Consider the following 14,411-nt stretch of genomic DNA (forward strand, 5'->3'; position numbering starts at 1 on the left):
AGACTCACAGACATAAAAAACAAACTTATGGTTACCAAAGGGGAAAGTGGGGGGTCGGGGGGAGGGATAAATTAGGAGTTTGGGATTAACATATACACACTACTATCTACAAGGACCTACTGTATAGCACAGGGAACTATATTCAATATCTTGTAATAACCTACAATGGAAAAGAATCTGAAAAAGAATATATATATGTATATATATACACATATATATATAAAACTGAATCACTTTGCTGTACATCTGAAACTAGCACAACATTGTAAATCTAACTATACTTCAATTAAAAAAAAAAAAAGACACACCTGGCTGGCCATGCCCACTTCTTGAGCAAATGTTTTGATCACTCTACAGAAGATAATTCCCAGTGATTTTCTGAGAAGGTGATATGGGCTGAATAGCCCTGCTCAAATCTATATGCTATTCTTAATAAGTTTGATTCTTATAAGCTTGTCCACAACTCCATTTTCAGGTGAGAATAAAAGAGCTGGGTCTTAAATGTGGAAGGCTCTAAATGACCTGATATGTTTTCTGAGCACAAGAATTAAAAAAAGATAGGTTCTAAAATTTTTTGATTTATTGATGAAACTGATCAATTTTCTCCTAATAGCCAATATTTTAGGCAGGAAATATTTCCATTTCCCCCATTTTCTCAATCATTTGAATTCTGTTAACTTTGAATGATTGGAAGGTACTAAAGACAAAGCATGGAAAGAATCTGCTGCCATCATCCAAATAATTTGTAAAAGATTATTTGTGGACCATCCAAAAATGAGGCTATATAGGAAAACAAGGGGGAATAAAGACTAAAATATGGTAAATTAAATATATTAATCAGAACCCTTTGCTGCATTGACAGAAAACCAAATAAAATTGACTTAGGCAAACAGCAGAATGTATTATCAATACACTACTAGCTATCTCATAGCAACTAAAGATGTGAATTAGGAACAGTCAGAATCTAGGGTTTGAACACAATCTGGATCCTCTGATCCTCTGGGTGTTCCGTCATTTGGTCAGAAGGCCACTTCTGGAATAACCAAGATGGTTAGCTGGGTTGATGTAATAACACAGCTGTTATCAGAGGACTATATGTAGGGTGTGGGGAGAGTGAAACAGGAAGCGGGTTCTGTTTTCAGAAGAAATAAAAAGGGTATTGAACAAAGCAGAAATGTGCACCTTCTTAAAAAAATAGTGAAGAAACAAGCCAGCAAGAGAAAATGGCTTGTCAAGTTTCTTGAATATTTATGAATAACCAAGATCAGTTTCAAGGGTAAAGTACTCTCCCCCATTTGAAGGAAAAATTCCTTCATTCAAGGACATCGTTTGTAAGATGTATCAACAAATGGCAGCCTGTAAAACACCTGGTCTATTGTGCAATGCTTAATTACTAATCTTCATTGTGCACTCATTATATGCAAAGTACTCTTTTGGATTCTGGGATATGGGGAAGAAGTTGCAAAGATGAATAAGTCCCTCCCTCAAGGAGTTTACATTTTAGTAATCTGGAGAAGATAAAGAAAGCTATAATAACGAGGTCAACCTAACATAAGAACAGATTACTACAAAGCAAATCCTGAACTTATATCCCATCTTTTCCTCTAAAAAAGAGTTTGTGGTCCTAAAAAAATTATGCTCTATATGATGCAACGCCACAATTCACGGTCTGAACTACATTTGCAGTCGCCAGAAGATACCAGTATACTCTGCATACTGATCACACAGACTACTACCTGGTTTTAGCTGAAGACTTTCAAATGAAATTTTTTTCTGTGTCTCTCTGTTTCTCACTGGCTTTTTGGGAAAAGACCAGTGAGAAAAGGGAATGGTAGGTTATTTTTTATAAGTACACTTTCACTTTCATCATCATCATTATTATTATTTTCAAGCCTGGCTTTTAAAAGTCTGGGAGGCAGAGGAGAAAAAGTTGATGACAGAAGAGGTTTTCGGGGAGGCAACCAGCAGGTGGCGCTTGTCTCCCCCTCCGAGGTTACAATGCTGGACTCAACCTAGAATCCTGTAGGACTCAAGGGCTGCGTACTACGCACGCAGTCAATGCAAATGACATAGATCACGCGGTACTTTAGATCCAGCCTGGTGCTCAGGCCACCACCTTTCTGCATCACCACTTAAAAAACCGCCTCCTCTACTCCAAGGGTTGAATTATTTTCGTACTGACCCGCATCCTCACTTCCCCTAGCTAAGTTGCTCACAGGGACGCTGCTCAAGCCTTGGGTATAGAGCAAAAATAAAGGCCCTAGAGAGTTGGAGCCAAAACTTCGTAAAGGAGTGGGACTTTATTAATCTTCCAGCTGGTCTGCTCTTATGGTGTCAGATGTTCTGTCTCCCCTGGTGTGCCAGCGTTGTTCTGGGCAGAACATGAATTCGCTTGCAGGCGGACACATCAGCTCCCATGCCCCACAGGGGCTAGAAGAAGCGCACGAGGATACCTTGACGGCACCTGTGCGCAGGCTCCAACTGTGACTGAGTTATTGGCTAGTTGGGGTCACTGACTTTCTGACCTTTCCAGCCCCACCCAATTCTGGGCTCAGACAGCCACAGCCAGCCCCTCTTCCTCATAGGACAACGGGTTCTCTCCACCATAAAGACGACCTGCATTTTGAAAAGTCCTTCCTTTCTGTGTCTGTAGTTTTCTGCCGTCGCTCAGAAAACCCTCTGCCTTACTCCTATTTGTTTGCAGCGAGGTGCGGCCGGGGAGGGCGTTTACAGGAAGGAGGGCAACCCTAGAGTCTGAAGGCTCTATTTTCAAACCCAGCTCCGCCTCTGACTGCATGGGTGAACTCAGACGAGTTTCTTAACTTCCTCTGTGGCCTGGGGGAAACAGTTTTTCCGCTGACGGGGTCTCTGGATTAATGAGATCACGAATGCAGACCACCTGGACCAGCGACTGGCTCGTCGTAGGTGCCCAAATGCCAGGGGTCGTCTGTTGGCCTGACCCCACAGTGAAAAACTGCCTTTCGGGGAACTCTGGGTCAAAGAACCAGAATAATTTGCAAAATTGAGATAACCTCTCACCTCCCCGTGATCTCACGGCGTCCAGCCCCCCACGTCCCCGGATAGCCGGGCGGAGCGCGGGGAAGCAGCAGGGCCAGCGCGGTGGGCGGCGGAGGAAGACGCGGGGCTGGACAGACGGCTCTCGGTTAGGAGGAGGAGAGAGCAGGCGGCGGAGGAGGGGAGAGCAAGCGGCGGAGGAGGGGAGAGCCGCCTAGAGGAGGGAGCAGAGGCGGGAGGAGACACATGCGCGCTGCCTGCCGCCGCTGCCGCCGCCGCCGCCGCAGTCCTTAGCTTGCCAGGGACAGGAAAGCTTCGAGACCGAGCTGCCACTGCCGCCTCCGCTTCTGCCCCCCCACCCCCATTCCGCGCGCCTCCCACACCCTCTTCCCCTTCTCCCAGCATCTCTCGGTGGAGCACTGCAGGGACTCGGCCCAGGCTGCCGTCTCCCCGACCCGGGGGAAAGCTGTGACCCCCCCCGCAGGAGCGGCGGGGCGGGGTGGGGGGGCCCGGGAGAAGATGGCGACGCCGGGAAGCGAACCCCAACCTTTCGTCCCTGCCCTGTCAGTGGCTACTCTGCACCCCCATCATCATCCCCCCCACCACCACCATCAGCACCACGGAGGAGCCGGAGCCAGCGGCGGGGCCGGAGGAGGCGGCGGCGGCGGCGGCGGCGGGGGCTTCAACCTGCCCTTGAACCGGGCGCTGGAGCGCGCGCTGGAGGAAGCGGCCAACTCCGGGGGCTTGAACCTCAGTGCTAGGAAACTGAAGGAATTTCCCAGGACGGCGGCCCCCGCGCACGACCTCTCGGACACGGTGCAGGCAGGTGAGAGAGGGCCGAGGGCGGGCAGTGGGCGTGGGTGGCTGTCTGGCTGGCCGGCGTCCCTTCCCCGACGCGGTGGCCAGTCTGAGATTTGGCCTTGCCGAGGAACCAGCGGCCCGTGCTCTCCCGAGGAAGGGACCCGCGTGGGCGCTGCGGCGCCGGGAGAGCCGGGCTGCTCCGGGCCGCTCGGCCCGCTAGCGTGTGGGAGCGCGTGGGTCTCCGGCTCCCCACCCGCGGCGGCCGTGTGGGGGAAGTGGCCGCTGGGCTGGGGCTTGCGGGCGCGCCCGGTGCGCGCAGTGGAAGTGGGAGGTTTGAGGCGGCCGCGGCCGCTTTCTGGGCCCCGCGTAGGGGCTGGGAACCCGGCCGCGGTGTCTGCGCCTCCGCTTTGCGTCGAGGCGTCGCCCGTCCTGGTGGGGAAACCCAGACAAAGGTGGCGCGCCCTCCGCCGACCCGAGGGCATCGGCGCGGTGCCGCGAGGCCCCCGCGGCGACATCACTGAGCGCTCCAGCAACTTGGTGCCGACTGCGAGGAGGTGCCGAGGCTTCTCCTTCCTGCGCCTGTGCGAGGAAGGAGCGGCCGCCGAATCGCAGCGAAACCGAATCGCCGCCACTTTGCTGGGTGGTCGGCTCCCCGGTTCTTTGCCTCTAGCTAACCGCCCACGCGGTTTGGTTCCTGCCACCGAGGCTACCTAGCTTTCAGTAACCCGATCTTTGAGGGGGCCCTGGAAGAGACGGCATGGCATATTAAAAAAAAAAAAAAAAGAAAGTAAAGTGAGCCGGTTTTCCTTCGTGAGCCCGACAAGTTGCAACTCGCGCCAGTGAGCATACAGCGTTTTCAAGTTATGTCATGTGTTGACATATTTCTGAGAGGTCTGCTTTCTCTTTGGTAGTTGGAGTTACTGGAGTGGGATCTATAAACAGGAAGGAGGCTGATGGAATGCGATTCAGGCCTTGGGATCCCTACAGAACTGACTCGGTTCCCGACCGTCCGGTTTCAGCTCCTTGGGGGAGGGTTTGTATCTTGGCAAGCGCCTAGCATTTCCCAGAGCAGTGGGTGCCCCGATTTGGAACCACCGCCCAGACCTCGTGGCTGTCATCACATAAAGGGCCGAGTGTCAGATCCCTAGGATCCTGGACGGCTTGACTGTCAGCTGCAGATCTCCCAGTTTCCTCTCCTGCGGGAAGAGGGGTTCGGGGGTGGGGGCAGCCTTTTGGAGCTTGGTTTCTAGTGCTCCCCTCCTTTAATTCAATAAACTTTTATTGAGTCCTAACGAATATTTAGACAGAGTTCTGAGTTCACTGGAGGCAAAAAGGGCTCTTAAGGGTCATTAAACTTTGTAATTTGGATTCAGGGATAGTCAGGAATGGGCATAAAGGAGGGAGTTTCCAGAGTCGAGCTGTCAACAGCTGGGGAGTCTCTTGATAGGACTTCTTAGTTGCATTTTCTCAAGTGGAAGTTATTCCAAGAATTGCCTGAATCATTAACTTAAAAAAAAAAATCCGTTGTTAAGTTCGACTTCCCTTTTGCTATAGAGTGTACAGTGAGCTGTGGAAGGATTGGATATGACTGCAGAAAATGGAGCTGGCATGACCAATAATAATATATGTGTCTGTCGTTCAGGATGGAGGCATTGAAAGTTGTTCTTGTAATTCAGTTAGGCTGACGTTTATTTCAAGATGGGTGAACTGCTCTGTTGGCATTTCTTTGAGAAGACCCGCACTTTTTAAAAATAATTAATTTTTTTGGGCTGCGTTGGGTCTTCGTTGCTGCCTGGGCTTTCTCTAGTTGCGGTGAGCGGGGGCTACTCTTCGTTGTGGTGCACGGGCTTCTCATTGTGGTGGCTTCTCTTGTTGCAGAGCATGGGCTCTAGGGCCCGTGGGCTTCAGTAGTTGTGGCTCAGGGGCTTAGTTGCTCTGACTTCTCTTGTTGCAGAGCACGGGCTCTAGGGCCCGCGGGCTTCAGTAGTTGTGGCTGAGGGGCTTAGTTGCTCCAGGGTATGTGGGATCTTCCCTGACCAGGGCTCGAACCAGTGTCCCCTGCATTGGCAGGCGGATTCACAACCACTGCGCCACCAGAGAAGCCCAAGACCTGTGCTTTTAAAAGCAGAGACCATCTCTTTCAGTGAAGGCCTTACCATGTGAGGCATGGCAATGCTTAAAAATATTCTGTTCTCTCTTGCTTGCTTGTGGCGAGCTGTGGTTGTGAGTTCTGCAGGTTTTACAATTATGAACCTCACTTGCGCGTGTTTGATGCTCAGAAAATTCTAACTAGTTAAAACTTGGAGGCTTAACTCGCCGTCAAAAAAGGCAGTGTTCTGTATCTCAGTTGTATCATTGTTAATATACTGGTTTTGATATTGTACTGTAATTTTGCAAGATGTTCCCATGGGGGAAACTGGGTAAAGGGTACATGGGATCTCTCTGTATCATTTCTTACAAGTGTATGTCAATCCACAATTATCTCAAAATAAACAGTTTAATTAAAAAAAAAAAGGCAGTGTTAATTATGGGAGGGGGAGTGTCACCGAAGTTTGTAGAAAGTTAGGAAAACCTTATAAAGATAAAGAGAATTCAATGTAGACAGCTATTTTACATGAAATTTCAGTACCTGAATGTGTTAAAGAGTTGCTTTTGCAAACACATTTTTGCCTCAGGTCAAAACTGGGTGTAAACCAAATGTATTCTGCCCTTTGTTCTATTTACTGAGCACTGTTCCTTATTTGGAAGAGCAAAACTCAAAATAAAGCAAGAGTTAAAATTACCTCCATTTGCACAGTGTTGACATTTCCTGCATATAAAGAGTTCTAGTAGAGTGGAGTGTATGAACAGTAACATATACAATAAAGACAGTGGTTTCTCTGGGGTTAAAATTTAGTTTACAGAATATCTCTTAAGATCAGAAGGACATATGAAGATCCTTAAAGACCTAAGACGTAAAGTGGACTTTTTCATAAATTTTGGAAGACAGCGAGTGACATAGAACGCTCTCTCTCACTGTTCAGTTGTATAATACAGACCATTTGGTTTATGCCTTGTAAAAGTAACTCTTCTGGAAGCCACCTAAGCAGAACTGCACTCTTGGGCAATGTAGCTTATCTGGACAGGAGTTGTGAAAACCCAGATGCAAACACAAAAATATAGAGGCCCTGGGCTGCTCAGTAGATGTTTAAGCTCTGTCAATCAAGTGCATACATATTTTTCATAGGAAAAAAGCTCTCAGGCTCTCCCCCTCCCTTTGAGCCTATCGATTTACTCATATTTGAGTGAAAATAGTTTGGTTGTGTCAGGGTCTAGTCTTTTTGCAGGTGAGAAGGGGAAAGAAAGGCTGATCTACGCAGGTGTGGTGGCACAGGTGATACTGGCTGAATGGGAGAAACCTGAACAAAAGAGCCACGATAAGCACTGGGTGTGTGCCCTGCATTATCCTGCCCGGTCCTCGCTAGAAGCTCTTCAGATCCTCGTGTACAGCTGGGGAGAGTTGAGTAATAGATGCTGAAGATCATAGCCCTACTTAATAGCCCTACTTAAATGGTGAATCAGGGATTGAACCCTGGTGGTTTCACTCTAGTGTATATGTTCTTTTTTTTTTTCTGCGTTGGGTCTTTGTTGCTGTGCGCAGGCCTTCTCTAGTTGCGGCGAGCGGGGGCTACTCTTCGTTGCGGTGTGCGGGTTTCTTGTTGCGGTGGCTTCTTTTGTTGCGGAGCACGGGCTCTAGGCGCGCGGGCTTCAGTAGTTGCAGCACGTGGGCTCAGTAGTTGTGGCTCGCGAGCTCTAGAGCGCAGGCTCAGTAGTTGTGGCGCACGGGCTTAGCTGCTCCGCGGCATGTGGGATCTTCCCGGACCAGGGCTCGAACCCGTGTCTCCTGCATTGGCAGGCGGATTCTTAACCACTGCACCATCAGGGAAGTCCCTAGTGTACATGTTCTTGACCATATTCTTGTTAAGCAGGGAAGGGGTGGAGAGGAGCAGAATCTGGGAGGGTATCTGGAGATTCATTCAACCAACATTCATTCTGCAAGTACCCACCAAGCACTGCTAAGTGCTAGGCACTGTTCTAAGCACTAGGGTTACAGCAGGGACCAACAGAGAATCCCTGTATCCCTTCTGATGGAGTTTTCATTCTAGTTGGAGGTGGGTGAGGAGATAAATGAAGAAGTAGGTTTTGCAGGTTGAGTAGGAAGAGTTTTACTTCTAATATCTTTGTTTAGAAGTATACATGCTGCTTCGTATTAAAGATGACTTATAGCAGCTTGTAACAACAGCGGCACAAACGATGACTAGTAATAAATATCAACTGGAGCAGAAAATCTGCCCGATAAAAAGAAGTACACAGATATGTGCATCAGGAAAGCAAACTTTTTTTTTCTAGTGCTGTTTTTTTTTTTTTTTTTTTGGCTGCGTTTGGTCTTTCTTGCTGCACGCAGGCTTTCTCTAATTGCCGCGAAGGGGGGCTACTCTTCGTTGTGTTGCGCGGGCTTCTCATTGCAGCGGCTTCTCTTGTTGCAGAGCACGGGCTCTAGGTGCATGGGCTTCAGTAGTTGTGCCACATGGGCTCAGTAGTTGTGGCTCTCGGGCTCTAGAGCGCAGGCTCAGTAGTTGTGGCGCACAGGCTTAGTTGCTCCGTGGCATGTGGGATCTTCCAGGACCAGGTCTCGAACCCATGTCCCCTGCATTGGCAGGCGGATTCTTAACCACTGCGCCACCAGGGAAGTCCCTAGTGCTGATATTTTAAATAGTGTCATTTTGGGCTAAGGAAGTTCCAAAGGGTGTTTGTATGACAAATAAAGCAGATTGAAAAGAAGAGTAAGAAAAGAAAGCGTCTGTCTCAGGCTGATTGCAGGAGGTCCTGAAAAATAAAAAGGAAGCTCTTGGATTTGATGTGCAGAACAGTTGTTGAAAGTTGGTCTCATTAAGGAGAGGGAGGGGTGTGTCATTGCCAATATCGTTTTGGGGTGGCTTGAAGCAGAAGAGTCTATATGGGAAATGAAGGGCTTCCCCAGCGCGGGGGACAAATACTCATCGAGGTCCTGTATGTGCCAGTGCAGGTGCTGGAGGAGGTGCAAAGTGTAAGACACGACAGGAGCGCCACGACAGGTCCAGGAAGCCACAGGACTCTCAAGGCAGGTCAAGGTGAGATGCCAATAGCGTAGATAGACATTGCAAAATTCAGGAACTAAAAGGCCATTTCAGTTAAATGGGTTAGGAAAGACTCATAGCAGAGGTGGGATTTGGGTCAGGTTTTGTAGGATGGCTAGGTTTCGGATGGAAGTGCACGTGCACATTCTGTGGTGGGAAAGATGGTTTGAACATGTGGAGTGAGAACCTGACAGCCTAAGACTTGCTGAGAATAAAACAGTAAGAGAGGGCATTCAGGCCTGTTCCTCCGGTCACATTTTCCCACCCCACTGTCACCGTGTAATGAGGTAACAGCACAGGGCTCTTAGGACCCTTTGAGGATGCTGGGAATGGCTGAGGCCTGGGATATGTCAGCCTGTGGGACTAATGCCCTAGTCTGTCTGAGATACCTCTCTCCAGTGTCTACAGAAGCAAAGAATCTTCTCTGAGATTTGTGGGCAGGCTTATCTGCTGAAGCCTGACTTTCCCCCGCCCCACTCCCATCCTGTAGCAACCGAATCCTTGGGATATTAGCACCCTTTAGTCATTGGGATGCACCCAGGACTTGGTGATATCTGTTTGGTCTCAAAAACCGTTCCATTTCGGTCATAAAGATTTTTCATTACAAATGTAATGAAACTTGAAATCCCATGTGTTTTCGTAGAACGTGTGTTCTTTTATAGTTATATCTTGTTTCAAATTGTGTTTCTGCTATTGAATTAAATTTATTAGTCATTGCTGTAATGATTGTTTATTGTGGTAGTCATTATTTAAATGGCTATACTAATGACATATATTCTGAATACTTCATTCATAAACGAGTAACATCCTTTTCCTTCCTATTATTATTTTTTTCTTGTTGATCAGTTTCCACGCAGAGGACTTCTAATAGTAAAAGCTGTTAGAACTACTAAGACTCCATATATATGGTGTCTCTGAACCATATCCAGATGTGCTCTTCCATGTTTCTGTTTGTGGCAGAAACAATCTCCACAAACATACCTCTATTCTCATTGCTTACATTATGGGCTGCTTTTTGTTGAAAAGGCAGGGGCACACTAATCGTGTTTCTAGAATAACAGCGTACAACCATAGGCAACAAAACCTCTGGGGATTTTTGATCTGTGCCAGTTTATAAGGTCAGCCTAAGGTTTGACCTTCATCATTGAAAGGATTCTACCGGATTGTTTGTCAGTCACTGCGACATCGTATTTGATTTTTGGTGAGTGTATGTTATTAGGCAAAAATTCGGTACACCACACTGTTTAAAATTTTTAACTTCGATTGTTGACTGAGTTTTTTTTTTTTTAGCAGTTCTTTGGTGTAAGCATTTAAACGGTAGGTACCTTTTGAAATCCATGTTGGTGTTGATCAGTGCAGAGGTTAATTTCCTTTTGCTCTTACTGTCCTACTGGTGTGAACAAAGGCTTTTTCTGTCCTGTTATTCAACTTCATCATTACTTATTTAAGCATAAGTTGTTTCCTTCTTTAGTGTGTACTTTTCTATATTTCCCCTTTTTCATATCTATCTGTCTACTTACCTACCTATATCTGTCTACCTATATCTCTAGGTGTATCTATTTACCTATGTCTATAGGTATATTTATATACTTGTATTTATAGGTATATATCTATATGTATATAAATTTATGTAGGTGTGTGACTTGCTTAACCAAAAAAGAAAGCCCAATTATATTTGCATATCTGATGCCTTTATTTATGTATAATTTATAGGAAGTCTAGAGACATCTCTTATTGCTACGGTTCTTTTGTTGCATGAAAGTATTTTTTTTGCACCAAAATTTTCATTTGCTCTATAAATTTCTGTACATAGATATATAGGTATAAAGATGTTTTATCTTTAGGCTGGGCAGCATTTACTTTCTCTTCATCTCTTCCCAGAGTCATCTCCCCCCAGGTGCTGTATTGAGTATGCTTTTCCAGAGACTTGGCAATTTAAATGGCAGAAATGCTATGAACTCTATTTAAGGTGCTTATGGGTTCATCAGTCAGACCACATGACTTGAACTTTTGTCTGTGCCTCGCAAAAACCTGTCTGTGATGCTGCTTTCCAGATTTGGTTTAGCGTTTTGGAAAATTAGACTTCTGCCTTAGAAAAACATCCGGGAAAACTGGCCTGGGCTTTGATCTGGTACTGCCGCCAAGATCACCATTTGTGAACTCTTTCAGTGACTGTGTCCCTTGTTGGAATTAAGGTAATTTGGTGTTAATTGCAGTGTTTATTTCAAATATAAAATTATAATCTATCATAAAAGGCTTAAGGATGTAAGACCCAAAACCCAGCTATATTTCCATACCTGATGCCTTTATTTATGTATAATTTATAGGAAGTCTAGAGGCCTCTGCTACCGCTGCTGTTTTTTGCGGCGTGGAAGTGTTTTTGCCGCAGAATTTTCAGCTGCTGTTATATTTCAGACAAGTTTTTGTGTGTGTCGTGTGAATTGTTTAACGAAAAAAGAAAAAAAAGCAAGAAAGAAAAGAAAAAATAAGAAAAGTCAGGATTCCATGTAAGTCTTAGTTCAGGAAAACTAGGCCTGCCAATAAAGATGCAAACTTGAAGCATGTCTGTGTTTTCTTCATCTTAATTTCAGAGTTCAGTAGTATTGCTTCCATAAACTGTAGTAAGAAGTCATACATTTGGAAACCATCTGTTCCCACAGAGTAATTCAAAAATCGAGTGAGACTGTTTACATGAACAGAAAGTTGAGGAGCTGTGAGAATGTGGCTTCTCTTGCTTCTACTCCAGCAAGGCTGTAGGAGGGAAATGCCTTTATAGTTGGATTTCTGTGCGCTCGTACTTTTTCCCATCCCTGTCCTCCTTCACTGGCCATAGAGGAGGAGTATAGGGGGGACAAAAAAAATCAGAGAACAACAGTGTTTGATTTGCATCACAGAAACATTTTATTTTTTTGCTTGGTGAGACATTATTGCTCCTGTGTTAATATGATGTTGTTACTGAGCCAGCTTGACTTATGGTACCTGGAACTTTTCCAGGATTTTTTTTTTTTAATTTTTGCATTCATCTTCATTTTTTGTTGCTATATATAGAAATGATTATTTTATATAAATTTATTTTATTTATTTATTTTTGGTTGCATTGGGTCTTCGTTGCTGCATTCAGGCTTTCTCTAGTTGTGGCGAGCGGGGGCTGCTCTTTGTTGCGGTGCGTGGGCTTCTTATTGCAGTGGCTTCTCTTATTGCGGAGCATGGGCTCTAGGCGTGCGGGCTTCAGTAGTTATGGTACGTGGGCTCAGTGCTTGTGGCTCGCGGGCTCTAGAGTGCAGGCTCAGTAGTTGTGGCGCAAGGGCTTCAGTAGTTATGGTACGCGGGCTCAGTAGTTGTGGCTCACGGGCTGTAGAGTGTGGGCTCAGTAGTTGTGGTGCACGGGCTTAGTTGCTCCGTGGCATGTGGGATCTTCCCGGACCAGGGCTCGAACCCGTGTCTCCTGCATTGGCAGGCGATTCTTAACCACTGCGCCACCAGGGAAGTCCCTCCAAGATATTTTAGTCACCAAGGTCAGGCTTTATAATTTTGGAATCTGCCTTGATACTCACTTTCTTCCTTTTGCTGTGTTTTCTCAGTCTCTTTGCTGGAGGGGCCCTAAGACCGTGTGACTTGAAGCAGAGCCGGGATCCCTCTGGCTCAGTTAGCCTTGAATTTCCCCTTCACTGTTGTCCCCAGATGGGCAGAGAGAGGCCCCATTTTAGTTTTCTTAATCTTCTGGCTTCTCCTGTGGCCTTGCTTTTGACAGCTGACCCCTGCAGCGCAGGCCATGGAATTTTGCTACTCAGTGTATTTCCCTAACGTTCTTTCCTATTTTTTGATGTTGATGCTGTACAGTGTTACGAGGAGCATGAACGCATCTGACCTGGTTCTGTCAGCTTGGCTCTGATTTGACGCACTTTAGCTCTGCGGGCAACAGTGACAATTTCAAAGATAGCATCACCGGCAGACTGCCTGACTTGGCCTTCCTTTAGATTGCCTTCGTTTTGGTTTTCCAGGTCATTTCCCTCACTTCGCCCTCCTCCCTGCCCTGGAAGAGTCTCCTTAACCATGCTCCTATTTTATCCAGTCCCCAGCCTACTCCAGACACGGGCCTCCCTGCCGTCCCTTCCTTGCAGATCTGAGCACTGAATCAGGCATAGCTTTAAGGCACTTTTGCATTATATCCTTATGGCATTTTTTGTTAATTATTGCCTTCCTCTTTGGTGCTTTCCCCAGGTTTCAGCTTTTTCCTCCTTTGCTGGCCTGTGAGGTCTGGCTAGGCAGGGGTTTTTCCTTATTTTCGTATGTGCCCTTCATGCCTGTCACAGAAAATGCTAGATTAACATCAGTGCACTGTTCTGTCTCCTCTTGCCTACTCACTGCCCTCTCTTAGTCCCTACACTCTCAAACCATCATCTTGGGTCTGCCACTATGCAGTTTGCTGATCTGCTGCCTTTCTTTTCAGTGCTGACCTTATTTTTTTTCACATGACATCTTCTCAGGATCACCCACTGTATTAGTTGGCTCAGGCCGCATAACAAGATACCACAGACTGGAGGGCTTAAACACCAGAAATTTATTTCCTCCCAGTTCTGGAGGCTGAGTCCAAAGTCAGGGTGTCAGCGGGGCTGGTTTCTCCCGAGGCATCTCTCCTTCGCTTGTCAATGGCCAGCCTCCCTGTGTGTTCCCATGGCCCTTCCTCTGTGCCTGAGAATCCCTGGTGTCTCTTTGCGAGTCCAGATTTCCTCTTATACAGATACCAGTCACACCGAATTAGGGCCCACCCGTAACCTACTCATTTAACCTGAAGTACCACTTGAAAGGCCTAATCTCCAAATAAGTCACATTCTGAGGGACTGAGGGATAGGGCTTCTAGGCATGAATTTAGGGGGACACGATTCAGCCCAGCACGCACTCCCTCTGGTGTTGCTGGTAGCTAGCTACTGTTCCTCCCCCAGCCTGGATACAGTGACTTTGTGCTGTGCAAGTCTGCCCTCCCAGGAGGCCCGAGCCAGGCCTGTCTTATTCACCACTGCATCCCCAGGACCCAGCACGATGCCATGCTGATCCCGCCTGGGTCCAAGGTAGACCCTCAATAAATGTTATTGAGCACATTATGTGCTGTGAAAGGGGAAGGGGCCACATTCATACTTAAAAATGGGTGACTCTGGCTAGTCTGGGCCCCCCTTTTCCCCACCATCTCTCACAAATTTAGAATCTTCTTTTTGGTGGTTGGTGGGTCCCCAGAGTTATTCTTTCTCAACAGTAGTAAAAAGAAAGATAAGGTTGCTTTCTTCAACATTTGCAAGTGTTTGATAAGCCAGGTTACGTCCGGAGGTAGACTTATCCTGACTTCTGAAGGGGATGGGTGCAGTTTTATTGTATTAAATATTGCTTGAAATTAACAAGTAAAGTGAAAGTAAACAGTTTTTGAGTACCTATCATGTATAGGAG

General features: G+C 46.6%; 1 protein-coding gene across 5 annotated transcripts in view; it reads left to right on the forward strand.

Annotated features, from left to right (window-relative positions):
* The first annotated feature begins 3,170 nt into the window (after positions 1-3,170).
* Positions 3,171-14,411, forward strand: part of LRCH1 (leucine rich repeats and calponin homology domain containing 1) — a 199,684-nt gene continuing 188,443 nt past the window's right edge. For all 5 annotated transcript variants that reach the window (XM_057532869.1, XM_057532868.1, XM_057532870.1 and 2 more), the window contains exon 1: positions 3,171-3,841. In XM_057532869.1, coding sequence (XP_057388852.1) covers positions 3,535-3,841 — 307 coding nt within the window. In that variant the 5' untranslated portion in view covers positions 3,171-3,534. The remainder of the gene's footprint in view (positions 3,842-14,411) is intronic.

Source organism: Balaenoptera acutorostrata, chromosome 18, assembly GCF_949987535.1.
Source record: "Balaenoptera acutorostrata chromosome 18, mBalAcu1.1, whole genome shotgun sequence".
Taxonomy (NCBI): domain Eukaryota; kingdom Metazoa; phylum Chordata; class Mammalia; order Artiodactyla; family Balaenopteridae; genus Balaenoptera; species Balaenoptera acutorostrata.